Source organism: Phodopus roborovskii, unplaced genomic scaffold (genome assembly GCF_943737965.1).
Source record: "Phodopus roborovskii unplaced genomic scaffold, PHOROB, whole genome shotgun sequence".
In the NCBI taxonomy this organism is placed as follows: domain Eukaryota; kingdom Metazoa; phylum Chordata; class Mammalia; order Rodentia; family Cricetidae; genus Phodopus; species Phodopus roborovskii.
The window spans coordinates 489,153-515,794 of record NW_026125811.1 but is presented as its reverse complement, the minus strand read 5'-3'; the positions used below and the strand labels follow the sequence as shown (position 1 = coordinate 515,794).

Here is a 26,642-nt window from a genome sequence, read left to right as displayed (position 1 = left end):
TTTATTTGTTTGATACAGGATCTCTCTGTGTAACCCTGGCTGTCCTGAAACTCACTACGTAAACCAGGCTGGCCTTGAACTCAGAGATCCAGCTACCTTTGCCTCCAGAGTGTTGCAATTAAAGACATGAGCCACCATGCCTGGCTATTAATTTGTTTGTCAATATAGTCTCCTCATGTAGCCCTGACTGGTCTGGAGCCCACTACATAACACAGGCTTCAAACTTGCAGTGATCCTCCTGCTTGACCTCCCAAATTCAGGAATTATAGGCTTGCACCACCATACCCACCCAATTCAAGCTACCATTTTGGAGTATCCAACATGTACTTCACATTCAACAAATCAGAATGGGTTCTCCAACAAATTAGCATGACTGGACTGCAAAGCCAGAGCCATGTCCATTGTGCTTAGAAAGTACTAGAGATGGGAGAACCTAGAGGCAGGGAGGACCTTGAGGACAAGTCAGACTTGAAACCATCATGAAGTGAGGCTAAGGTGGCAGGGAAAAGAAGGGCAATGTCAAACACTTTCTCTGCACTAGTAGACTCTGTGGCACTTGACAAGTGATTACAAGTTGGGGTGTGAAGGGGAGGAAGAGCTTAATAGTCCAATATCAAGTTAATCAGGTAAGTGGTGGTTCTTGAATTGCCAGTGTCTTCAGAAGGTTTTTGTTTGTTTGTTTGATTGATTGATTGGTTAATTGGTTGGTTGGTTGGGTTTGGTTTGCTTTTTCAGACAAGGTCTTTTGTAGCCCAAGTAGACATCAATGTAACTAAGGATGACCTAAGGATGAGCTCTTGCTTCTACCTTCCAAGTACCGGGATTACAAGCATGCACCATCACACCTGGCATTGAGGTACTGTGGATTAAGCCCAGGACCTTGTGCATCCTGGACAAACACTCTGTAAAGATGGTTTTGAAATACTACAACTAGGAAGCAGGTCTGATACCTAGTATACATTGACTAGAGGCCAGGGATGCTGACAAATACCACACAGCACACAGGACAGCCCAATAACAAAGAATGATCTTGCTCCAAATGTCAATGGCAGAGAGGTTAAGAAACCCCCAGGAGAGGAGACTGATGGTACATTAATATAAGTTGTCTTGAGGAAGAGTTTGGAGAGCATTTAAGTTTAGTTTGACATAAAATGAACACGCAAAGAGAACATCCAGACAAACTGATCAAGAAGAAATTTCCCAAGTGTTCAAGTTCGCCAAATGAAGTGGGTCTAGACTGGGAGATGCAAATATTTCTGTAAAAGGCTGAATAAGAAATATTTTAAGCATTGTAAGCCATGAAGTCTCTTTCCTAACTATGAATCTCTTTTACTGAAACATAAAAAGCATTGCTAGGAGTAAGGTCACTCCGACCATTCCTGCCTTTGTGTGTGAGTGATGGCATAAACTCTTGGAATTACCATGCCTGGAAGTGGGTTGTAATACCCTCATTCCTGCCAGGCATAGAAGCCCACATCTGTGATCCCAGCATCTGCGAGGTGGAGCCAAGGGCATCAGGAGTTCAAGGCAAGCCTCAGCCAGGTACTGAGTTGAAGAAAAAAAGCCTGGAATACATGAGACTGTCTCAGCAAAGCAAAACCAAAACCAACAAGGGGCAAGCTCCTCATTCCAGAAGGGCTCTGCTCTGCATCTGTGAGGGAAGAATTCGGCAGAGAGAGGCCAAGAAGAATCTGGACAGTCTTGCTGGCCCCTCAGTCTATTATACCTTATCACATTTGTTACAGTGCCTTACCACATTTCCACAAGACTGCCTATTCCTCTTCAAAACTAAGAATAAAGACTTTTCCATGGGTCTTTGGGTCTTCATTTCTGAAGGCTCCTGTGTCACATGAAACTAACTAAAATAGACTTGTTATGCTTTGTGATAGTTAATCTTGTCAACCTGACACACCTGGGAAAAGGAAACAGAAGAACTGCCTCTACCAGAGAGGTCTGTAGTCACATCTGTGGGCCACCATGTTCTTGACTGCTATCTGATGCAGGAGGGCCCAGCTCATTGTGGACAGCACCAGCCCTGGGCAGGTAGGCCTGAACTATGTAAGAAAGGTAGCTGGATGAAAGCTCTGTAGCAAGCCAGTAATCAGCATTTCTTCATGGGTGTTGCTTCAAGATCCTGCCTTGCATTCTTGCCTTGGCTTCCCTTGATGATGGACTATGACTTATAAGATGAAATAAGCCCTTTCCTCCCTAAGTTACTTTTGGTCAGTGTCTACCTTATTAATGTGTAAGAGACAGGATTTCTCTGTGTAAGCCTGTCTGACCTGGAACTCGCTCTGTAGACCAGGCTGGCCTTGAACTCACAGAGATCCACCAGCCTCTGTCTCTCCAATGCTGGGACTAAAGACATGCAACACCACCACATGGCAGTGCTACTGGTTTTGGCAGCATGAAAGCTAAACAGCTGAAAGGGTCATGGAGAGAAGATGAGGCTTGATGCCATGTGGCAAAGTTAGAATCCCAGAAGAGAAGCCAGGGAAGGCCACTTATGAAGGTTAAACCCCAGCTGCAGTAAAGATCACAGATTATTGGAGATTCCAAGACTTTGGAATAACAGCCAAGGATGGCAGCAGGTGTGGAATAAAGCCAACCTGAACCTATAACACAAGCTGTGTGCTGTAGGTGGCAGAGAAGAGAAGTGGGACTTCCCAAACCTTTTAGCACTCAGAAGATCATGAATGAGTTCCAGACTGTGGACATGGAGTTTTTTACACTGTTAAGATTCTGGTTTTCTTTGATCTGATTGTACCTGTGCCCTGGTTCGTCTCTGTTCAAACAGGAAAGTATACAATTTCTTTGCTTGTTTGTTTTTAATTTTACAAAAGGCCATAGTTAATACCTTTGCATTTTTAAAGAGCTACTTAACTTTTAAAGCATTAAAACTTTTCCAGATTTTCAGACTTTAAAATTTTGACATATATTGTGATACCAACATGAAATCTTGGATAACAAGAAAGGAAAAGTTATGGTTTAACGGTCGCATTGACAAGGGGTAGATTTATATAGATAATCTTAGTTGTCTAGTTAACACATCTGGGAAGAGGGAATTTCAGTTGAAGAATTGCCTCCATCACATTAGCATATCTGTGGAATATTTTCTTGACTATTAATTGATGTAGGGATGGCCAGCCTCTTTTGGGCCATACTATCCCTAGGCAGGTGGTACTGGGCTGTATAAGGAAGCTAGCTGGATGTGAGCCTGGGAGCAAGCCAATTAGGATCATTCCTCTGTGGTTTTACTTTAAGCTCCTGCCTCACCTTCCCTTGATGATGGAATATACATATCCTGTAAGATGCAAGTTGCTTTTGGTCCGAATGGTATATCACAACAACAGAAAAGCTATCTGGAACACGTTTTTCTCTTTTATTTATTTATTTATTTTCTCCCAGAGTTGAGGACTGAACCCAGGGCCTCCTACCACTGAGCTAAATCCCCATCCCTTGCTATCCTCTTATTAATCTTGTGTCACAGAACTGTCAGCTGTGACCTTTATGGTGAGTGAGGAAAAGGTCACATCTTTCTACCCCTACACCAATCTCCAATAAAACTATTTATGGACATAGAAACTCAAATGTCACATAATTGCATAATTATTTTTGCATGCACAAATGTTCTTTAAAATTTTTCTAATCATTTGAAAATGTGGAAAAAGTATTGGTTCATCACATACTCATGAGCGCACACACACACACACACACACACACACACACACACACACACACACACACAAAAGAAGGGGACTGGGAGATGAGAGAGGGAGGGAAGGAAGGGAGGGAGAAAGGGAGGGAGGGAGAGAGTGTGCTGACCCCTGGGCAAGAGAAAGAGTTGGGACAAGCCAGGACCTCAGGTATACCATGTCCTTGCAGGGCTGAATGAGAAGAACGCTGCCTTATATATATCTTGTCAGTAACAAACATGTGCTTTTGGGCCTATGCTTTCAGGGTCTCCTATACAATTTCTATGCTACTTGTTTATTTCCTGTAATCCAAACCTGCCTCAAACTCACTATGAGCCTAGGATGGTCTTTAAATCAAAGCAATCTCCTTGAATCTCTTCTGTGTTCTTCCTCTTCGTGGTTTGTTTTGTTTGTTTGTTTGAAGACAGAGTTTTATGTAGCATAGGCTATCCTCAATATGTATCCAAGGATAACCTTGAACTTCTGTTCTTCCTGACAGGATTACTTTAAAAGGAGTGTGCCACTGTGCCTAGGTTATACTGTGCTAGGGACAAAACCTAGGGCTTTGGGCATGCTAGGCAAGCATTCTGCCAACTGAGCTACATCTCCAGCCCCTTGTTTGGTCTTATGAAAATATCTAAGTGCAGTAATTGGTGTCTACAACTTCAGTGACTAGCCCAAGGTTGCCTTCAAGCACAAGCAGCAGAGAGAGTCAGAAGAGGAGGTGGGACACCCATCCAATAGACATCCATAATTACCACCAAGAACAAGGAGAAGAGCAAGGAGAAGGTCAGTGGACAGTAAGCTCTCTGCTTTTTGCAGAACATTTAGCTTAGAGCTGACACAGGATGAAGAGAGGGGAAATGGCAATGATGCCTACTATTTGCACAGTTGGTAGACTTGGGAAAATACAGCTATTGATGCTAAGTTCAGACTAATAGGTCCAAAATGATAAAGATTACAATCAATGTGTTTTCCTTGCTTTCTGAAGTTCTGCATATATTTTAAGGGACAGAGGAACTGGGGGAAGGGACAATGAACTAGATCCCAAATTAGTCTGTGTTTGAGTTTGACCAAAAGGTGTTAGGTCAGTATGAAACTTTCTAGAAACAAAGAATCCACTTACCTGTCAGTTCAATAATTTCCATCCTCTTCCCATCTACATCCTGACCAACAAAGCAAAGGTCTTTCTTCTCAAATTGGTTGATCATGTTAGGGTTTACCTGGAAATACAGGAAAGGCAAGCCTTTGAACTACAGAGCCGTTCAAACAGTTTATGAAGAGGTCCTGCCCCTGTGGGTGGGTTTTCCCATTGCATTGACTCTCTACTCAATTTCTACATTCAACACCCCATCTAACTTTAAATTTGTGATGAACTTGAGATAGGAAGTCCATGCTGCCTCACTCAGAGATAGAATTCAAAACGAAGAACTATGGTACTGTAAATATTCTCAGTCAGAGCCTTGAAAGCAACTACTTATAGGCATCCCTGTATCTGCCACTTCCCTGAGTCAAGTGTACTTAACAATCTGATGGTTGATCTTCATTGTCAGTCTAACTGGATTTATAATTATCGGGGAGACACACTTTTGGGCATGTGTATGAGGGTGTTAAAAAGAGTTACTACGAAGGGAATATTCATCCTGATATAAGCACCACTACCTCATGGCTAAGGGCCATGAACTGAATAAAAAGAAAAACAGAAGAAACTAAGCTGAGCACCAGCATGCATTCCTTCCTCCCTCCCTCCCCCTTCTTTTGTCCTCCCTCTTTCCTTCCTGACTGTTGACACAATGGTATCAGCCTCCTTACACTCCCCCATCATGATTTCCTTAAAATGATGGCCTATTTCTCCTTAAACCATGAACCAAAATAAATCCTAACTTAAGTTTCTTTTGTCTGTATTTTACAAAGCAACAAGAAAGTAACATACACTATCTATCCCCAAATTCTATTTTTTAAAATATGTATGTGTATAGTATGCAAGTGTATAAGCATGTTTGCATGTTCATGGATATACATGGGTATGGGTACATGTGCACAAGTGTGCATGCATGTGGAAGCCAGAGGTGGATGTTGGGTGTCTTCTTTGATAGCCTACTGAGGTGAGGCTTCCTAGGGAACCTGGAGCTTGCCCAGCTTGCCACAAGGATCCTATAGACAGGCCATCACAATTGCCCAGCATTTTTGTGGGTGCTTATGAGGCAAGCAGTTTACCCATTGAGCTATCTCTCCAGACCCCCAAATTACAAGTTTGAAGATGATTCCAATTGGGCCAAGCCAAATATGATAAACCCATTGCAGTTTGAATAAGAATGCCCCCTCATAGGCCCATATATTTGAAGGCTTAGTCATCAAGTAGTGGCATTATTTAAGGAGGTTTAGAAGGATTAGGAGGTATAACCTTGTTGGAGGAACTGCATCACTGGGGTTTAGCCTTGAGGTTTCAAAAGCTCATGCCAAGCCCAGTCTCCTTCCTTCCCTCCTGCCCTCCCTTCCTCTCTCTCTCTTTCCCCACCCCTCTGACTGGGGATCAGGATATATTTCTCAGCTACTGCTCCAGATCCATAAGTGCAGCCATGCTCCCCGCCATGATGATAACGGACTAAACATCTGAAATTGTAAACAAATCCCCAATTACATGCTTTTTTTTTTTTAAAGAGCTGCCTTGGTCATGGCGTCTCTCCACAACAATAGAACAGTGACTAAGCCACCAATTCCTCTTGGCTGATCTGAAAACTCAGGTTTAAGGCTACCAATGTTCAGAATGGCACTGGCAATGGTGCAAATTCTTCAAAGACTGACAGGTACTTGAAGTTAAGCTAATTAGGGCTGGGGATGTAGCTCAGTTGGCAGAGTCTGCCTAACACGCATGCAGCTAGCTCAATCCCAAGCATTACATAAAACTGGGCATGGTAGCACATGCCTGTTATCTTAGCACAGGGGAGGTATCATTTGTAGGATCCAGTTCAAAGTTATCCTCAAGTACATATGGAGTTCAAGACCAACCAAGGATACATGAAACTATGTCTCAAAAAATGGATTGGTGGCACAAGCCTTTAATCCCAACACCTGAGAGACAGAAGTAGGTCAATCTCTGTGAATTTGAGGCCAGCCCTCATCTACATAAGAGTTCCAGGCCAGGCAGAGTTACATAGTAAGATCTGTCTCAAAAAAAAAAAAAAAAGACAAATAAAAAGGTGACCTAATCAGACTGAAGAAAAGTTCCATGATTATAATTCAGTTGCTGCTGACAACTGGGCAAGCCAGACACACAGAAAAGGGATGCCAAGTGATCCATGTAGATAATAGAAGTGCTGGCTGTACCATGTTTCGAGTTTGACTGGGACCTGAGCTAATAAATACCCTTACTGTTCAAATTGGTTTGAATAAAGAACAAGCAGAGATTCCTATTCCTAATCCCAGAAGGACCATCCACAGCTCCACATGCCATGCTTTGCCTGTTGTAACCTCAGCAGTTAACTCCTCTTAGTCATAGGGCTCTAAGCCTCAAGCTCACTGTGAGCTTCAGAAGAGGTTCCTGAAAGTTACAATCCATCATATAAGATCCAGAAACTCATTCCTGTGCTGTAAGGTTTTGGTTCCTTGTTGAAGGAAAGCTGAGAAACAAGAGACAGAGAGGTTAAGGAGGAATGGTGAATTTGTTTTGGTCTATGATATGGGATGTCTTTCTGTATGCTGTGTATATGTTTTATTACCATTGGTTAATAAAGAAGCTGATTTGGCCAACAGCTAGGCAGAATAGAGCCAGGCTGAAAATCCAAGCAGAGATAGAGGGAGAAGTAGGGTGGAGTCAGAAGATACAGCAGCCACTGGGGTAGCAAGCCATGAGCCTCGTGGTAAATTACAGACTAATAGAAATGGGTTAATTTAGTTGTAAGAGCTAGTTAATAATAATCCTGAGCTAATAGGTCAAACAGTTTGTAATTAATATTCAGCCTCTGTGTGGTTATTCAGGAATTGGCAGGCAGGAGAGAAACATCCAGTTACAGGTCTAGAATAGTCTTTCTGCTGTGTCTGTTTATTTGCATTCAGGTTCTGTGATACTCTGCCATCATCTACTCTGTTATCACAACAGCTTTCCCTGAAAGTGAGCGATACAAGGGAAATTTAGCAGCCTTACCTACAGATATTATGATGATGGACAAGTTTCTCAAAGGGCCTACTTACATAATTGCTGGGGTTCATTGCACCAAGTATCCACATCCCTCAACAATTCAGATGAAAGGCATACCTCATACCGATGTCTGTGTCTTTCTTCTATATAAGGGACGTCACCATAAAGCTTCTCTGTGAAGACATAAGAATGAAATTAACACTGAGTGATGAACTTCAGAAGCACATCCATGGCGAGAGTGTACAGGAAACCTCTGTGATCTCTAACACAGTCATGGAAAGGAGCAGACTCCAAGGGACAAGTTGGATTTTCTTCTGGTAGAAAATCCATCAGAAATCCTCTTGCCCATATCTACCCAGTGCTAAGATTACAAGAACACACTGCCATGCACAGCTCTTTACATGCTGCTGAGGGTTGGATCTCAGATTCACTTACAAGGCAAGCACTGCACCCACTGAGCCATCTCCCAGCTCCAATATTTTTGAGGTCCTGGGGATCAAGCCCAGTGCTTTGTGCATACAAGAGAAACACTGTAACAACTAAGACACATCCCCAGAGCCACCAGCATATTTTCTTACTCTACTGTACTGGATGGTTTTATGTGTCAACCTGACACAAGCTAGAGTCATCAGAAGAAGGAGCCTCGTCTGAGGAAGCCTCCTTGAAATCCACCTGTAAGGCATTTTCTCATGTAGTGATCAGTGGGCAGGGCTCAGCCCATGGTGTGTGGTGACATCCTTGGGCTGCTGGTCCTGGGTTCTATAAGAAAGTGGGCTGAGCAAGCCATGGGAAGCAAAACAGTAAGCAGCTTCTCTCCATGACCTCTGCATCAGGTCCTGCCTCTGGGATCCTTTCCTGTTTGAGTTCCTGTACTGATTTCTTTCAGTGATGAACAGCAATGCTGAAGTGTAAGCCTAATAAATCCTTTTATCCCCAACTTGCTTTGGTGATGGTGTTTCATCGAATAATAGAAATCCTAATTAACACACCTACCGTCCACATTACTGCATATTCCACCTTAAAAATATGGTTTGACCTTAAAATTTGACTTCTGGACTAGAAGTGTAGCTGAGTGGTGGCATGCACAATTCCTGGGTTCGGGTTGGGGAGATGGCTCAGCAAATGTAAGCATTCGCCTCAAAAGCCTGACAACCCAAGTTCAGTTCCCAAAGCCCATGTTAAAAAAAAAAAGCAAAAAACAGAAAAAACAAATGTGGTGTACATCTGTAATCTGGGAGGGTGGATACAGAAGAACTGTCTGGAAGCTTTCCAGCCAGGTACTTTAAATACATAGCCCAACAACCGAAACAAGAGGCCTTTCTCAACAAAGTCAAAGGCCAGTGTGGAGTCAAAAGTTTTCTGGCCTCTGTACATACACATACACATATAATATGGGCATACAAATGTAACCATATATAAACATACACACCTGGTATGGCACATATGTACCCACATACACAAACATAAACACATACACACACTCCACAACTCTCAGAGACAGATTCTAGGTTTGATTCCCTAGTACCTCCAAAAGTTTGGTGGGAGGGGGTGTAAAATGAAGACAAGGATTTAACCACAAAGATGTTCACTGTTGTGTTATTTAATAGACAACAGATGGAAACAAGCTATGCATTAAGACCAGAAGACTGGTGGATTAAATATCACCTCATTCACCTATGCTTCTTAATCTAGAGTGTGTGGCTGCAAATCAAGCAAGGAGGCACTTAAACAGCCATGTAGCTGTACCACCATAGCTTAGAGCAGCACCTTCAGCAAGACCTTGGGCACAGCAACCTACAAGATGGATGCTCAGTGACAAGAGGACCACATGAACAGAGCCAGCTCCATCAGCAAACTCCATTCAATTGGGTTACAATACCGGAACACACTAAGAAAGCAGTGACTACCTACACATCATCAGCCCTCATGGTGCTGATCCCAGCACACACCCAAGGAACAAAAAGTGCTGGAGTTGCTGTCAAGCTCTACCAGAATCAGAAGTCATGCTCTGTTCAGCAGACAGAGTGGCTATAGGCTCTTAAAGACATCATGAAGCTGGAATAGGAAGTTTCAACTGAGAAAGACCAAATTAATGCCTTGTGGCTTCATTTGAGCTTTTGACTTAGAACAACAACAGCAAAAATTAAATGCCTCTGTGTGACTGATGATCAAAGGCAAGCTTCTATTTGCAATTCTGCCCATATGGACAGAATGTATGGTGATGAAATGAGTAATAGTGAATAGTTACCGTGTTTTAGAAGATGGGAGCTGGTGGCCCATGCCTTTAATCCAGCATTCTGGAGGCAGAGGCAGGCAAATATCTGAGTTCAAGGCCAGCCTGGTTTACAGAGGGGGACTCCAGGACAGCCAGGACAGCTAGAGCTGTTACTCAGAGAAATCCTGTCTCAAAAAATGTTTTAGAGAAAAGTAGGGAGAGTTGGGGCAAAAGGCACCTTTGAGAGAGCTCCGCCTGATGTACTGCCAAAGGGCGGTGTCATTCAGGTCACCTTTGTGATCATAAAAACCAAAGGAAAAATGGGGAGCAGCACAGTGATACACAGTTGGAAAGTAGGGAAGACTTATACCAACTCTGTGTAAACTAACAAAACTGCATGGTTTATGAACTATTATCTAGCTTAAGGCAGTCTGTATTTGCTAAGGTGTCTACCTCACAGGTGGCAGGAAGCAGGAAGGAAGAGGAGACAGAGGCTTTGAAACTTGACTGAATGGCTTTAAACCCCTTTACACCATTTAACAGATGCGTGCCCTGAGTAAATGATCTAGCCTCAATGCCTCAGTTTTCCCTATCTGTGAAATGGGAATTATTATTATCTCTACTTTATAGGGTCATTTCGTAGAGTAAATAAACTCAAGTATTAGAACAATAAAGAAATCAAATCTATAAGTGTTGTTACTTCTAGATAATGAAATAGAAACAGAAAGAAAGGATGTAGAACCTAAGTTCTTTGTGGTAAAAGACCAACAGCACACAGCAGGTAGTGATAGATCTGTGATGAACACATGAAACATGCATATATAATGCATTTCTGAAATTTTTGTTACTGATTTACTATTTATTGGTACTGAAGGTTAAACCCAAACCATTGCATCCACTAGGGAAGTGCTTTATCATTGACTGAGCTATACTGTCACTGTCACTTTTACTTTTTTTAAAAAAAAATCTTTATTTTGAGACAAGGTCTCACTAAGTTCCCTGAGTTGGCCTTAAACTTGCTCTGTAGCCCACGCAGGCTTTGAATTTGTGATTCTCCTGCCTCAGTTTCTGGAGGAGCTGGGATTGCCGGTTTGAGCCACCACATCCAGCTGTTTGGAATTTTTATTTTATGCATTAAAATTTTTCTTGATTGCTTACAAATCAATTAGAAATAACCTCAGAAAAGCGAGCCATGGTGGTGCCTTTAAACATCTATTAAGAATAAGCTTAGGGGCTGGTGAGATGACTCAGCAGTTAAGAGCACTCATACACACAAAATCCAATTTTAAAAATAGTGGCGTCAGAAATTGTACCCATAAAGTCTCACTGCATGACTGCCCAAATGTGAGCTGAACAAGGATGTCATTACAATGAGCATGTCAAACCGGATGGCGCAAAGCCCACACTGCCCAAACCCTGCAAAGAACTGAGGAGAGCTGAGAGTAGGAGAAGTGGTCTTCTCTAGGGAAGAGCACAACTTGTCCAGTGCCAGTCTGCCCTGAAAACATGCATGCAAGTAACATTGTCCACATCCAACAGGTTATATTGATTTTGTCATATAAAATCCACTTGCCCTTCCTCTGTTTTGTTTCTCACTACGCCTGACGCCCTCACCTTGGCATTTTGGTCCCCCATGACCCTTTCTTCCTACCCATGGAGTGGTCCACTGCAGTGGTTTCACTGTGCTATGCCTTACAGTTACAAGACAAGCACTTCACCAAATGAGCTATCTCTCAAGCCCTCTATCCAATATTGATTTGGCACTTGTGTGCCTCCCTTGTAGACAAAGAAACTTTTTTGTTGTTGTTGTTTATTGTTTGTCAAGATAAGGTTTCTGTGTGTGGCCCTGGCTGTTCTGGAACTCTGCAGGCTAAGCTGGCCTTGAACTCGAGTCCTGCCTCCCATGTGCTGGAGTTAAGGTGCACCGTGCCCAGCAAAGACACTTTCATAAGGAGCCCAGAGTAGGGTCTTTTCTGAGAGCCCCTGCTCCCACAAGACACTGATCCTAGCACCCCTGGGACCTTCTTTGGAGGCTATCAGCAAACAGACTTTTGGCTTTGAGGACTGTTTGAAATTTTGTTCTAGCCATTCCATATCATGTGGAGGTCAAGAGTCAGCTCACTGGCTTTCTAACAAGTGACCTGGATGACAAAGATTCGGTTCTATGTAAAATGGTCATTGGATCCTAGGGTGTGACAGGAATAGCTGAAATGCTGCACATTCAGGAGCTGAGAATAGCCACACATGCTGAGATTCCCCAGCCCCTTGGGGGTGAGGGCAGGATGCAGCATTCCAAACAAGCCTGGCCTATACAGTGGAAGGCAGCCCCCACAACCTAAGGGCTAGGGGTGTATCTCAGAGAGTAACCCTTGTCTCATATATACAAGGTTTGTTCTCTAGACCCAACACCACAAAGAAAGAAAATAAAAGTATAGAATCAGAACCGGTTCTAGCTTTCTCCCTTCCTTGCTACGTTTGAACTTTAAGGTCACTCCTTCCACTTTTATGAAACAGTTCATTAGTTTTCAATATCTAAACACAGCTTCCTTTTCCCTAATTTTATGTTTTTGTGGTTGGCTTTAATGTAATATATATGTGTGTGTGTGTGTGTGTGTGTGTGTGTGTGTGTGTGTGTGTGTGTGTGTGTATGTGTGTACATACAGGTGTTTTGCCTGCATATATATCAGGTATTTGAATGTATACCATTTGAGTCCCTGGTGCCTAAGGATACCAGAAGGGCATCTGATCTTCTGGAACTGGAGTTACAGATGACTGTAAGCCACCATATGGGTGTTGGCAATCTAACCCATGTCCTCTGAAAGAGCAGCCAGTGTTCTTAACCATCAAGCCACCCCCCCCCCAGTCCAGTGTGTCAAATTTTCAAGGATAAAGCATGTCATTCCTGCTTTTAATGTAGGGACATTGCAGTGCTTTGTTATCTTTCATGGATTTTGTTTGTTGGTGCTGAGGATAGAGCCATGTGTGTGTTAGGCAAGCATTCTACCACTGAGTTATATCCTAGAGCCTCTTTCCCTAAGAAAGAGAGAAGGAAAGAGTAGAAGGAAGAGAGAGAACCTCTAAGACACAAAGGTTATTTGCTCCCCCCTCCTCAAGCCAGCCTCACCCTCAGCCACCTACATGCAGAGGCTCACCAGGTATTCATACATTATTGGCAAATACTCCACCAGTGAGCTATACCTCCAGCCCAACTGATTCCCATTTGTTGCAGAATATTTGTTCACATTGTAAAGATATGTCTTTGCCAAGGCACGTTCTGACTGGTTAAATAAAGATGGCCAATAGCTAGACAGGAAGAAAATAGTTGAAATTTCCAGAGAGAGAGAACTCTGGGAAGAAGAAGGGTGGGATTAGCCAGAGAGAGATGGAGAAGAAACAGGAGGTATGGGACAAAAGAAAGGTAGCACCATGAGACAGAATGTAGACTCACATAAAGGGGCTAATTTAAGTTATAAGAGCTACTTGAGAACAAGCTTACGCTAAGGCCAAGCTTTTAAAATTAATAATAAGTCTCCGTGTCATTATTTGCAAGCAAAAATGTTCCAAGTAGGCTCAGTACTGGAGGCATACAGAGGCTCTTTTAAGAGGCCCTGCTACTGAGCACTTGAATGGGATTTATGAGCAGTGGCACACTACTCAGTGGCGGGAGACTGGGTAGAAACACCTATTGCAGTGTAGATCCAGAAACTCCCCAGAGCTGGGGCAGATAGACTGGATCCTGGCTAGGGTTCAAAACCATGAGGCTCCATTCTCACAAACCTGAAGAGGGAATAGCCGGCTACCAGGACATATAAGCAGAGGGCCTAACCACTACTTAGCAGTTTGAGATTTGGTTCATGTGATCATAGAAGGCTGCAGAAGCACAAAATAGTCAACTCCAGGCTGAAAAAAAAAACTCGGAAAAGGTTACAATATGCTTTAAAAATGTGCTTAGATGCTAAGGAAAGAAAATGGTTATATATAGTCATAGAAAACAAAGAAACAAATAAATAATTTAAAAATAATGACATAGGCCTGGTGGTAGTGGTGCACACCTTTAATCCCAGCACTCAGGAAGCAGAGGCAGGCAGATCTCTGTGAGTTCGAAGCCAGGCTGGTCTACAGAGCAAATTCCAGAACAGCCAGAAGTGTTATACAGACAAACCCTATCTCAAAAACCAACCCCCCCCCCAAAAAAATTCAAGGCATACCTGTGATACAGGGTGAATTTAAAGACACTCTGGGCAACTTAATGAGACCCCCATCACAAAATAAAAAAAGAAAAATGAACTGGGGATGTAGCTCAATGGCAAAGTGCTTGCTTGAGGCTCAAGTTCAATGCCCTCAAAAAAAAAGTACATTTCAGAAAGTAATTTTTAACAATGATACTGTAGGGCCATGGAGATACTCTCAGCCGAAGGGTAGAAGCCAACATATGAACAGTGTCACAAGACCTGGTTCTGACTCTCCCAACCTCCCAACTGCCCTTTTGTCTTTCAGCTCAACATTTCTTCTGCCAAAAACTAGAGATGGTGTATTAAATAGCTTGGTCTTTATTCTCTGCCACTTGACAGGATAGTTAGCAGGCAGACAGAAGTGAGGAAATGCCATCTTTCACTCTTCTCCCTACCACATACTGTTTCTTGTTCAGATCACAATTCAGCCAACCTCGTGGCCAGCCCACCAACAATGATCCATCTGTTTGCTTTCTTTATTTCAAATGGTTGGGAAAAAAATTTCAAAAGGTATAGAAAATGGCACAAAGCTAAACTTCAGTGTGTTGTAATTCATAAACAGACCTTCTGTGGAGGGGTTTTCCATTAGGGGAGAGGGAATGAGAAAAGGGGGAAGTGGAGGAGGGAGACTGGCCTCTGGAGACAGAAGCAGCAGAAGAGAATGCGGAGGGGGAGACAGAGAGACAGTCACAGAAGCAGAGAGAAAGATGGGAGGTAGGCAGGGCCCCTTTAAAAGGAAATGTAGTGAATGTGCATACGTGGTGCTCTTAGTGGGTACAGCTGAGGATGTATCCTGTCAGAACCTCAAGGGCAGGCCAGTAGAGATACCTCAACACTAACAGTGTCCATCAATAAAGTTATACTGCCTACCTGTACAGCATGACGGCTGGTCCTTTGGGTGATAGACTTGGGAACAGAAAGAAAGACTCTCCCTGCTAACAAAACCTAAGACCTAAGCAGTCTACACTCAAGCAAATCAAGAATTGGAGGGGAAGAAAAGGGGGCTGTGTTGCAATGCAAAATCAAAGGCAGCAATAAAGAGCAACTTCTGTTCTTGATAACTGAGTAAGCAAACTAATAATGTGAGCAGAAAACCAGGGAATACATGACAGCAGCACAGCTAATGTCATCTGAACTCACTCACCCTTCTTTCAAACAATCTGGCAGAATTATCAGTCATAAACTGTTCATAGCCTTGGACCTAATAACCCAACTCCTGGAAACCTGTACTAAGGAAACACTCAAAGGAACAAAAAGCCTGTGTGGGGATGTACCAATCAGCACTTTAAAATACTGAAACCAATCTGAAATGGTTATCACCAGGAAATGAATCAGCACATTAGGGTTCCTTAACCCAAACCCTGTACACCCGGGGCCAGGTACACTGGTACACACCTGGAGTCCTCAGCATTCAGAAGACAGAGGCAAGAAGACTACTTGAGCCCAAGAGCTCAAAGCAAGCCTGAGTAACAAGACCCATCGGGCTAGGGGGAGAAGGTGATCTGGTGATCTCATATTTGAGAGGTGGAGGCAGGAGAATCAACTGTTCAAGGTCTTTGCCTACATAGTTGAGTTCCAGGCCAGTATAGGCTGCACAAGACTCTGGCTCATAAAAACACAGCCCTCCCCCCCCCCCCCGCCTCTCCCCCTCTCCCTGTGTGTGTGTGCATGCGGTGCGTGTGTGCATGCGTGCCTGTGTGTATGTATACTATGGCTGCTGAGAAAAGGTGAATCAGTTTTTTCCTAAGGACAAGTTAGGTTATTCAATCCCAAGTGGTCAGCCCTAAACACGTGTACATACAAGTAAACATTAAATGTACTCAGGTTACACACACACACACACACACACACACACACACCAATAATAACAATCAAAGATGTCATGAATTTGAGGAGTGAGGGGTACAAAAGAGAAGCTGGATTTGGAAGAGGTGAAATGATGGAAATACAGCACTCATGCATGAAATTATCAAAAAATAAAAACTTAAATTTTAAAAATACAAATATGCACATATTAAATACAACAAAAGCACAAAACCCAGACACATGAAATTATGCCACAATAAAAGAATAGAGATTAAGAATAATAAAGTTCAGAAAAGACCACAGATATACCACAGATATACAAACTTAGTCATAAACAGTTTAGAAAAAGAGCTGATATTTAATAACCTTTAAGCCAGCTTTGACAATTCCCCACATACTAGCATTAGCCCTTTTATTTAAAGGACCTTACCCTACTTTGAGACAGGCAGGCCTCAAACTTGTTATGTAGCTGTGTATGACCTCAAACTCAAAGATCTACTTTCCAGAGTGCTAGAATTAAAGTCATGGGGCCACCACTGCCTGTCGTGACCTTAATTTTTTTTTTTTTTTTTTTTTTTTTTTGGCCTCTTGCCTCTACCTCCTGAGTGCTGGGATTATAAGTATACACCACCAGGAGGCCCTGCTCATTCAATGCAGGGGCTAGAACTCAATGTTTCACACACCATAGTCAAGCATTCTATTAGCTGAGGTACATTCTCATCTCCTAAAGCCCTTGAAACAAAACAAACAAAATCAATCTCAGAGGACACATTCACACAGGATACAGAACAAAAACAAGTTCCTGTGAATACAATTCTTATAAACAAAGTAAATGATGACTACCGGCACCATTGTCCAACTCAGAAAGAGTGAATTGAGTTTTCACAACCCTTACTGGATTAACAAGTGACGTAAGAAAAACAGGAATTGTCCCTCAATAGAAAGTATTTAGGCTTTGTTCTGCTGGAGGGCAATCTTTTATTAAAGAGTTCTTTATTTTCCTGCATCTCCCTAAGCACAAAGTGTTCCCCTACAAATCAAACTGAAATTTAAAAAAAAAAATCATTAAAACTATTTCTATCAAAATGATTAATCATTTTGTTTGTTGCTGGTTGGTTTTTGTTTTGTTTTTGAAATAGGGTTTCTCTGTATAGCTTGGCTGTCCTGGAACTCACTATGTAGATTAAGCTGGCCTGCAACTCAGAGATCCACCTGTGACTGCTTCCCAATAGCTAGGATTAAAGGTGTGCGCCACTATGCCTAGCTCAAAACGGTAAATCATTTTTACAGGTAGCATAGGGAAATGTATTTTGCTCATTCCAACCTTGCAAAAATGTGCTGACTAGAAAAGAAGCCTACAGAATAAATGTGCCAGGTTGTGAAAAAATAAGATCCTACAAAATGAATATGCCAACTAAGGAGCCAAAAGCCCACACAATGTTACAAGGCTTTGTTTGTTTGTTTGCTTGCTTGTTAATAAAAGACATTCAATAGAACCATGGAGAAAATTGTTATCCCTTACAACAACTGCCAAAGCCTCATAGGAAGCTAGTCTTACCAGATAGAGAGGCAAAACTTTACACTTGCTAAAGACCACAGGTACACAGGCCAGCCACTTATGTAAAGAATGAAGCACAACTTAAATTAAGGCAATCAGGAACTGAGGATATGGCTCAATTAGTAGAGCAAGTTCCTTGGGTGTGATCGCCAGCCCTGCATAAACTGGGAGTGGTGGCTCAAAAGGGAAGGAGATGGCAAAAAGGTCAAATTAATCCTTGACTACACTGAGTTTATGGCCAGCCTAGGCTATATTAGTAGTCTCTGTGTCAAAAAATTAATAAATCAAATTAAAGCAATAATGTAATAAATCATTGAGTAAAAACATCCCATAAGCTTGTAATCAGGTTTCTTTCTTTCTTTTTTTTTTTTTTTTTTTAATTGTGGTACAACCACACAATGAACTACTATTTAGCCATTACAAGAAAAGAAATACTAATACATGCTATAGCAAGGAGGAAACTTGAAAGTAGTGTTTAGGGATAGAAGCCAGATATAAAAGACCTTATTTCATGCGGTTCAATTTACATTGAAATGCTAGAATAGGTAAATATTTAAAAAGTGGATCAATGATTGCCAGAGGCTGAGGGAGTAGAAGTGATATCAGCTAGAACACAGAAATTTTCTTTTGGAGGTAATGAAAATGATCCAAAATCGACACTCCTGATAGTAGAACATCTTTGTGGATATTCTAGTGATGGCTGGACAGCTCTGTGAGTACAATGAAACCAACAAATTGTATACTAACAGATGAGTTATATGCTGTAGGGTTTATGTCTCTATTAAAAAAAATTACCTATGGTGCTATGATTATGCTTCATAAAATTCAGGGCCATAGAGATGTCTCAAAAGGTAAAGATTCTAGCCAGGATCTAATGGTACACACTTTTATTCCAAGCACTTGAGAGGCAGAGGCTGGAGGATCTCTGTGAGTTCAAGGTGGACCTCTGTGAGTTCAAGGCCAGCCTGATCTACAAAGTGAGTTCCAAGACAACCAGGACTGTTACACAGAGAAACCCTGTCTCAAAAAAAAATCTTAAAATATATTGAGCACAATGATTTTTTTTTATAAAAGTTTAATACAATTATCACTAAATCTTTTACAACACAAAATTCTGATCATCTTTACTAACCATTTTGGGTTTTGTCACTTAAGACAGTAACAAGAACAAAGTTCAAAGACTGAAAACAACTGAAAGGCAAAGAAGCACTAACAGCCATGAAGAGAACACTCTTTGCATTTGTAAGGAAAATGCAGGGGAAAATGGCCTCTTGCAGAAAGGAGAGAAGGCTGCTGGTCACTTGTGTACCTTGTTTTTCAATTTCAAGCTTGCTAAGAAGCACTATGTTCTTCCCACTCTTTATACCACTCTTAAAAGAAAATGGTATTTTCAAGCTCACTCTTCCTTGAGTTTAGGAAGGTGTTTTGTTTTATTTGGAGTTGAGAGCTGAGATAGGGTCTCAGGTTCTGAGTATGATTTTAATCCTCCAGCATTTGTCTCTGAGTGCTGATATTACAGGCAGGAGCCATCATACCCAACTCTTGTTTTATATGATGTTGGGCTGGAGCACAGGGTCACACATACATGGGGCTAGGGCTCTGCCACTGAACCACATCCTCTGCCCCAGAAGGTATTCTTGTAACTTCTTGAGAATGGCTCTGGATACCAGAGTTCCCCAGGCCCTGCAGCACCTTGTCCTTCCCATTCATACTTTTTTTTTTTTTACTGGTTTTGAGGCTCTGGGAAGACAGGATTGCTTCTTGTCCAGGCCTTGCTATAGCTATAGAATCCAGCATAGTGCATATGCATAGGACAGGCAGTCAAGATACATTTAGTAAATTAAATTGTGGGCTCTGGGGTGTTGTTAACATGAAGTTATTCTCACATAATATGATAACCTATGAAAGAAGATACACAGAAATAATAATTAACCCTGTGGGGATCAGGAAGATCAGCAAATATCAGATAGCAAGCTAGTTTGTTCTCTCTCCATGCAGGGACTATTTTACCTTTTTCAAAATAGGGTTTCTCTGTGTAACAGTCCTGGCTGTCCTGGAACTCACTCTGTAGACCAGGCTGGCCTTGAACTTGGAGATCTGCCTCTTTCTGCCAGGCTGTTTGTTTATTTTTTAATAAACACGCGTGTGTGTGCGTGCGTGTGTGTGTGTGTGTGTGTGTGTGTGTGTGCGCGTGCGTGTGTGTGTGCATGATTGCATGCATGCATGCATGTGTGCATAGGTCAGAGGACAATCAGTTCTCTCCTTCAACCATGTGTGTCTCAGAATCAAGCTCAGGTCATCAAGCTTGGTGGGAAGTGCTTCTGCCCACTGAGTGATCTCTCCAGACTCCTAGACTTAGGAGACACACAACTACTCCCCTCTCTACAGGAAGTTCATGAATGGGGAAAAAAACATGAAGCAGAAGCCAGGTGTACTAGCACACACTGAAGTGGAGTCAGGCAGATAAGGACTTCAAAACCTGACTCACTACATTCAGAAATCCAAACCAACCTGAACTACATAATAATGGAACCCAGTGTTGAGATCAGAATATACCCTACTCTATATTATTCTGTATTGTATCAACTGGTTTAACAGGCTGTGTGCTGTCATTTTATAAGCAGCTTTTGACTCCATTTTGAAGAAGGATGACTGCAGCTCCTGGGTGGATCCATAAACTGCATCATCATTTAGGCTCAAACCATTCAGTACAGACTGATACATGACTTATTCTTGGAAACAGAAAAGTAGACAGCCCTCCTATAATTTTACTGAGGAAATAAGTGTGGGGGCACATGAGCATATTAAAACTGTATCAGGGAGCCAAGCCTAAGAACTTATCAGACACATCAGATTATGGAAAGCATAATTCCCTTACCTAGAATCTATAAGTGATAGGCACCAGATACTGCAATGGCATGGCTCCATACCACCCTATCATCTGATACCCAGTATGTTCATCAAAGGTCCTTCACTGTTAATGTTGCCTACTCAGCTTCATGCCCATCTACCTATTCACTCACCTAGACCTGGATCAGCTACTGACCGATCTCCTGCTTTTGTTTCCTGCTCTGGACCCAGTTCGACCTTTTCACATCTCAGCCAAATTCTGCAGTTTTGTTCCCAATGCTGATTCTAGCAGCTTCAGCAGCAGCTTACTCTTGGCACTGACCTGTTTCGTTAACTTATCTACACAGACTTCTTCAGCCCACTCTGAAACCTCTTTGTGGAAGTTTCTGTCCAGTCCCACCACTGTTCAGTCCCAAATAAACATACAGAGGCTTATTATACTTAATTATAAACTGTTTGGCTTATGGCTCAGGCTTCTTATTGGCTGGCTAGTCCTCTCTTAATTATTAACCCATTTCTATTAATCTGTGCATCTTCACATGGTCTTTCTTGGCTTACTGGTGATGTCTGAGCCTCTTGCTTTTTTGGCAGCTACATGGCCTCTCTCCCTCAACTCACTGTCTGTGTTCCCCTTATCAGGGTATACTTCCCCACCTATACGTCCTGCCTGGCTCCATCCTGCCTGTCCTTTGGCCAAAACAGCTTTATTCATCGACCAATAAGAGAAACATGTATCACTTCTTCAACTTTGCTGTAGCCTCTTCAAATTGTAATCCTTCTGTAACATACATACACACACACACACACACACACACACACACACATATATATATATATTTACTGTGTGCTATATGAGAATTAAAGGGGCATGGAGAGAGAGCCCAGCAGTTAAGAGCACTTGTTGCTCTTGCAGAGTACCCAATGGTTTCCAACACTCATATCAGGCAGTCCATAACCACCTGTAACTCCAGTTCCAAGAGATCTAGACAGTTTCTTTTGGCTTCCAGGGGCACCTGCACTCACACATACACTTACACATAATTCAAAATAATCAGTCCAGCAGAGTGAGAGGGCATGTCTTTAATCCTAGTGTGTGAGTTCAAGGCCAGCCCGGTCTATAGAGTGAGTTCAGGACAGCTAAGGCTGTTATATAGAGAAACCTGGTCTTGAAAAGAAAGAAAGAATAAGAGAGAGAGAATTTTTAAAAGACTGGAATAGAAAGCTTACATTTAACTCAGCCAAGCTACCAAAGTAGGTATAAGTAAATTTTATGAAGGATTTTTGTCATTGAAACTGTTAAACCTTGTTATTTCATAGATGCTAACATTGTAGAAAGGTACAAATATGTTCATTTAGGTTTCTGGCATAGCTCACACGTGAAAGAGGGAGTCATTTTCAATGTAGGTCCATGAACTAAAAAAACAAATCAAAACAAAACTTGAATTTCATTAATGCTCTTGACAGCACTTATGCAGGGACAGGACAAACAGAGTATAGCACCCGTTATCACTTGATCTCTGGGTCACTGTTCAGTGGGTTATTTTGTGCATAACCAACACTCTTTGAAATGAACTCGAATAGGGAGTAAATGTCTCAAGCAACAGGTCAGCAAGAGCAGATGGCTGGGTGAGAGGGTATTTGGAAAGCTGCTGAAAAGGATAGTAGGGTTGAGCCTTCTCTAAGAGATGGCTACTGGCACAGCCATATGAACCACCCCTGGTGTCTTATGAAAATCAAAACTCTGGGATACTTACTCAAGATGGAATTTTCCGTTGTGAAAACAGTTCGTCTTAATCCCAGTCTCATTGTTCCTCCCAAGTCGCCAGGGGTGTGTTCAGGCATGTCGATTACCTTTAACAAAATAAATTCAGTTTTATCATCCAAAATTTTCAGTAGAACACTTTTTGGGAAAATATTCCCTAGAGTAGTGTATCTAATCAGTTCTCCCAGAGTTCCTGATAAAAAGCAACCACCTGTCACAGCCTTCCTGAATTATATAAACCTCTTACCTCCAGATCTCATCTTTCACTCAAGTCAGAGAACTGAGTGTGTAGCTTGGCTAGTAGAATTCTTGTCTAGCATGTGTGAAGATCTGCGTTTGATCCCTAGAACTACATATACAGAATGGTGGCACACTCCTGTGATTCCAGGGCTAGGGGGGCAGAGGCAAGAGGATCTCTGCGAGTTCATGGCCAGCTCTTGTCTACAGAGCTAGTTCTAGGCCAGCTAGGGCTACATAGTAAAGAGAGGAAAGAAAGGAGAGAGAGGAGAGGGGAGGGAGGGAGAGTAAAAGGAAGAGGACTGATAGAGTTCCACTGGTGAACCACTTGTCCAGCATGCACAAAGCCCTGGGTTTGATTTCTAGTACCTCATAAAGGAGACATGGTGGTGAACACCTACAAACCAATCCCAGAATTATAGAAGAAAAGGCAGGAGGGTCAGAAGTTCAAGATCATCTTTGTCTACATAATGAATTCTAAGCCATCCTGGGATACATGAGATGTACCTCAAACTTTTTTTAAAAAGAGGGAGGGAGGGAGGAAGGGAGCAAAGGGAGGAGACCTTGGAAGATAATTCATATAATTAAAGTGCCTTCCATGCAAGCATGAGAGCTTGAATTAAGAATCCTAGTACCCAATAAAAGTCAGATGTGGTTGCTCGCATGTACATGTGTATAACCCCAGAGATCTCACAGCCAATCAGTTTATGCAAACCAATTAGCTCAAAGTTCAGTGAGTAACCCTGTCTCAAAAAACAAGAGAACGGCTCAGAGGTTAAGAGCACTGACTGCTCTTCCAGAGGTCAATTCCTAGCAACCACATGGTGGTTCACAATCATCTGTAATGAGATCTGCTGCCCCCTTCTGGCCTGCAGGGATACATGCAGATAGAATACTGTATATACATAATAAATCTTTTTTAAAAAATAAGAAAACCACTAAGAAAGACACAAGACATCAATCTCTGACCCCCATATGCTGTATGCACATGTGTACACACCTACACAAACACACACATATACTAAACACACACATACACACTCTCTGTCCCTCTCGGCTCTCCTCTCTATTCTTGTACATCGTGCGAGTCAAAACCTAGCTATGTTGCTGACTTCTCCCTCTTCTTCGTATCCAATCTGTCAAGTCCCAATAATTAATCCCTCTAGACCACCTTGTCCTAAATGAAACCCTTGTAAACTCTGAGATCTCTGGGTAGCTCAGCTACCGAATACCAAGGAGTCTCTGTCTGTGGCCTTGAACAAGGCCTTTCCTCCTCACTGCCCTTCTCTCAGTTGTCTGCCTCATGCTTCCTTATGAGAAGGGCAGCTGTTGCTTTTCCTTACCAGTGTGCTTTTCCAGCCAGTAGAAATTAACTGAAGGAATAAACTGAGTCAACAAATCCCAAGAATCAATTTCAGATTTGTTGAGTTACACCACAAAGATTCAGAAAGATGTTAATGAACAAAATCTGTTTTCATACGCCTGGTAATTCCTTTTCCTCAGTTCTGTTTTGTTTCATGGCTTTGAGGTTGCTTTGGTTTGGTATGTTGTTGTTGTTGTTTTTGTTGTTGTTGTGGCTGCTGCTGCTGCTGCTGCTGCTGTTGTTTTAGACTGGGTCCCAATATGTGGCTCTAGTTCACTTTATAGAACAGGATTTCTTGAGCTCACAGAAATTGGCCTGCATCTACCTCCCGAATGCTGGGATTAAAGGCCCGTGCCACCACATCCAGCCATGTTGTCCTTGTTTTAAGACGTCAGATCAGAAAGCAGTTGGGTAAGTCAACCTGTTCTAATGAAATTGTTCAGGTTTCTCACAGAAGATTGCTTATACTCCCACACACACACCCTAAAAGTCATATATTGCTCTAAACGAATCCCTGACAACTGAATTTCCTAAAGGAAGAATTTCTAAGAAAATATCTGATTTTATTAGTGCCACAGAAAACATTTGAAGCCATCTGAACCCTGGGACTCAAGCAAGCTCCAAGAGTCACTGAGAAGAAGGGATGGGAAAAAAATCAACTATATCTCTCGTTGGATGGAGTGCATGAATTCTGAATTTCCCTTAACTGCATGTCTTCCCTATGTTCTGTGGCTGGCTCATGAGGACTAGATTAAGTATTACTGAGTGAAGTGAGAGAAGGCAGCCTCCAGCTTGAGACACAAAGCTGCTTATAAATGGTGGCGCTTGTGTGTATTTTCTAAGAAAAAGAAGGTAAGTTCACAACATCTGACACAGACTACTAAGAATTTCTATGTGTATTCAGAGCCTCTGCTTCCATTCAAGTTCCAACTATAGTGATAAACTCCCCTAGGTTCTTTGTCAGAGGTGCACTACCATTCTTCAGACAATTTACCCTTATTTACTAAATAGAGTCCAACTACCTAGGGTCTTTGAAGAAAATTGCTTCAGTTATCAGTGACTATGGTAATCAAGAAACATATTTTTCTGAATTATTGAGAACAGAGTAAAAGCCTAATTAAGAACAGGATGGGAGAACACCAGAGAGATAGGTCAGCAATTAAGAGCATGTGTTTTTGCTCTTGCAAAGGACCTAGGCACTGTTCCCAGCACCCACATGGTAGCTCACAGCCATCCTTGACTCCACAGCCAGATCTGGTGCCTTCTTCTGACCTCTGAAGGTATCAGGCATGCATGTGGTGCACATACATACAGACAGACAAAACAATCACACACATAAAATATAGATGAATGGATGGATGGACAAACGGACAGACAGACAGATATGTTTAAAAAAGAAAAAGGGGGCTGGGTGATGGTAATGCATGCCTTTAATCCCAGCACTTGGGAGGCAGACGTAGGTGGATCTCTGTGAGTTCGAGCCAGCCTGGAAGTTCTAGGACAATCAAGACAATACAGTGAAACTCATTCTAAAAATACCAAAAAGAAAAAAGAAAAGAAAAGAAAAGAAGAGGGGGCAGGTGTGGTAGCACACACCTTTAATCCTAGCACTCAGGAGACAGAGGCCAGCACATCTGTGACTTCTGTTCCCAGCCTGGTCTACATAGTGAGTTCCAAGACACCCAAGCCTGTAAAGAGAGACCCTGTCTCAATTTAAGGAAGAGACAAAGATTTTTTTTTAAAAAAAAATGAACAAGAACCATAAATTTTAAATATTTAAAAATTTAAAATAAAAATTTAAATAAATTTAAATTAAATTTTAAAAAATTTAAATAAAAAATTTAAAACAAAAATTTAAAATATTTCAAGATAAAAAAGTTCAAAAAGAGAGAACCTTAACTAAGTTGCCTTTGTGCTCATTTTGGTATGAAATTTGTAAGTACCCCAGGCCAAAAACCATTTCCCAAACTGCAGTGTAAGGGTGGGGTGGTAGAAAGGCAAATGCACTGGCCACCTAAGTCTATTAAACATTCCTCCTGCACCAAGGGAAATTTGAAAAAGAACAATGTGGTAACAATGATTCAGAAACCTGAAGTTGTCTGGCGGTAGGGGCACACACCTTTAGTCCTAGCACATGGGAGGCAGAGCCAGGAAGACCTCTGTGAGTTCCAGGCCAGCCTGGTCTACAGAGTGAGTGCCAGGACAGCCAGGGCTGTTACACAGAGAAACCCTATCTTAAAAAAAAAGAAAACAAATGAAGAAATCTGAAGGTAAATACCAGGAGATAGAAGAGTAGAACTAAGGATAAACTGTTGACTCTGTCCATTGTACAATTTTAATGAAACAAGTTAAATGTACAAATGTATTACTAAGGCCTTATAAGGGTACTAGTTCACACTGCCCATGCCATGTTCAGAAATAGTTATTGTGGCCTTATCCTGAAATGATAACACATAAAGAAACCCTGAGGCTTAAGAGCCATGATGATCCTCCAAGAGATACCCCCTGGTGCAAAAGTGGCACAAATGTTATGAGAGTAACCAATCACTTTATTGGATTTATGGTTCACTCCTTGATATGGAAACCTTACCTGACACTTTTAATGAGGCCAAGAACCTGGGACTAGATAGATCATGGGCTGGAAGGAAAACCTACTACTATTATTCAGCTAAATGAACATAGTAGCAAAACAACTTTTCAAAAAAATTTTTTTAAATATTTATTTATGTATTTATTTTTCTGGTTTTTTTTTGTTTGTTTGTTTGTTTTGTTTTTTGAGACAGGGT

General features: G+C 41.9%; 1 protein-coding gene across 3 annotated transcripts in view; it reads right to left on the bottom strand.

Moving 5' to 3' along the window:
• The window catches only part of Ctps2 (CTP synthase 2), a 117,070-nt gene that overhangs the window by 19,324 nt on the left and 71,104 nt on the right, over positions 1-26,642 (bottom strand). For all 3 annotated transcript variants that reach the window (XM_051178737.1, XM_051178738.1, XM_051178736.1), the window contains exons 14-16: positions 22,249-22,345; positions 7,951-8,006; positions 4,822-4,918 (exon numbers count right to left, since the gene is read on the bottom strand). In XM_051178737.1, the coding sequence (XP_051034694.1) occupies positions 4,822-4,918; positions 7,951-8,006; positions 22,249-22,345 (250 nt within the window). The remainder of the gene's footprint in view (positions 1-4,821; positions 4,919-7,950; positions 8,007-22,248; positions 22,346-26,642) is intronic.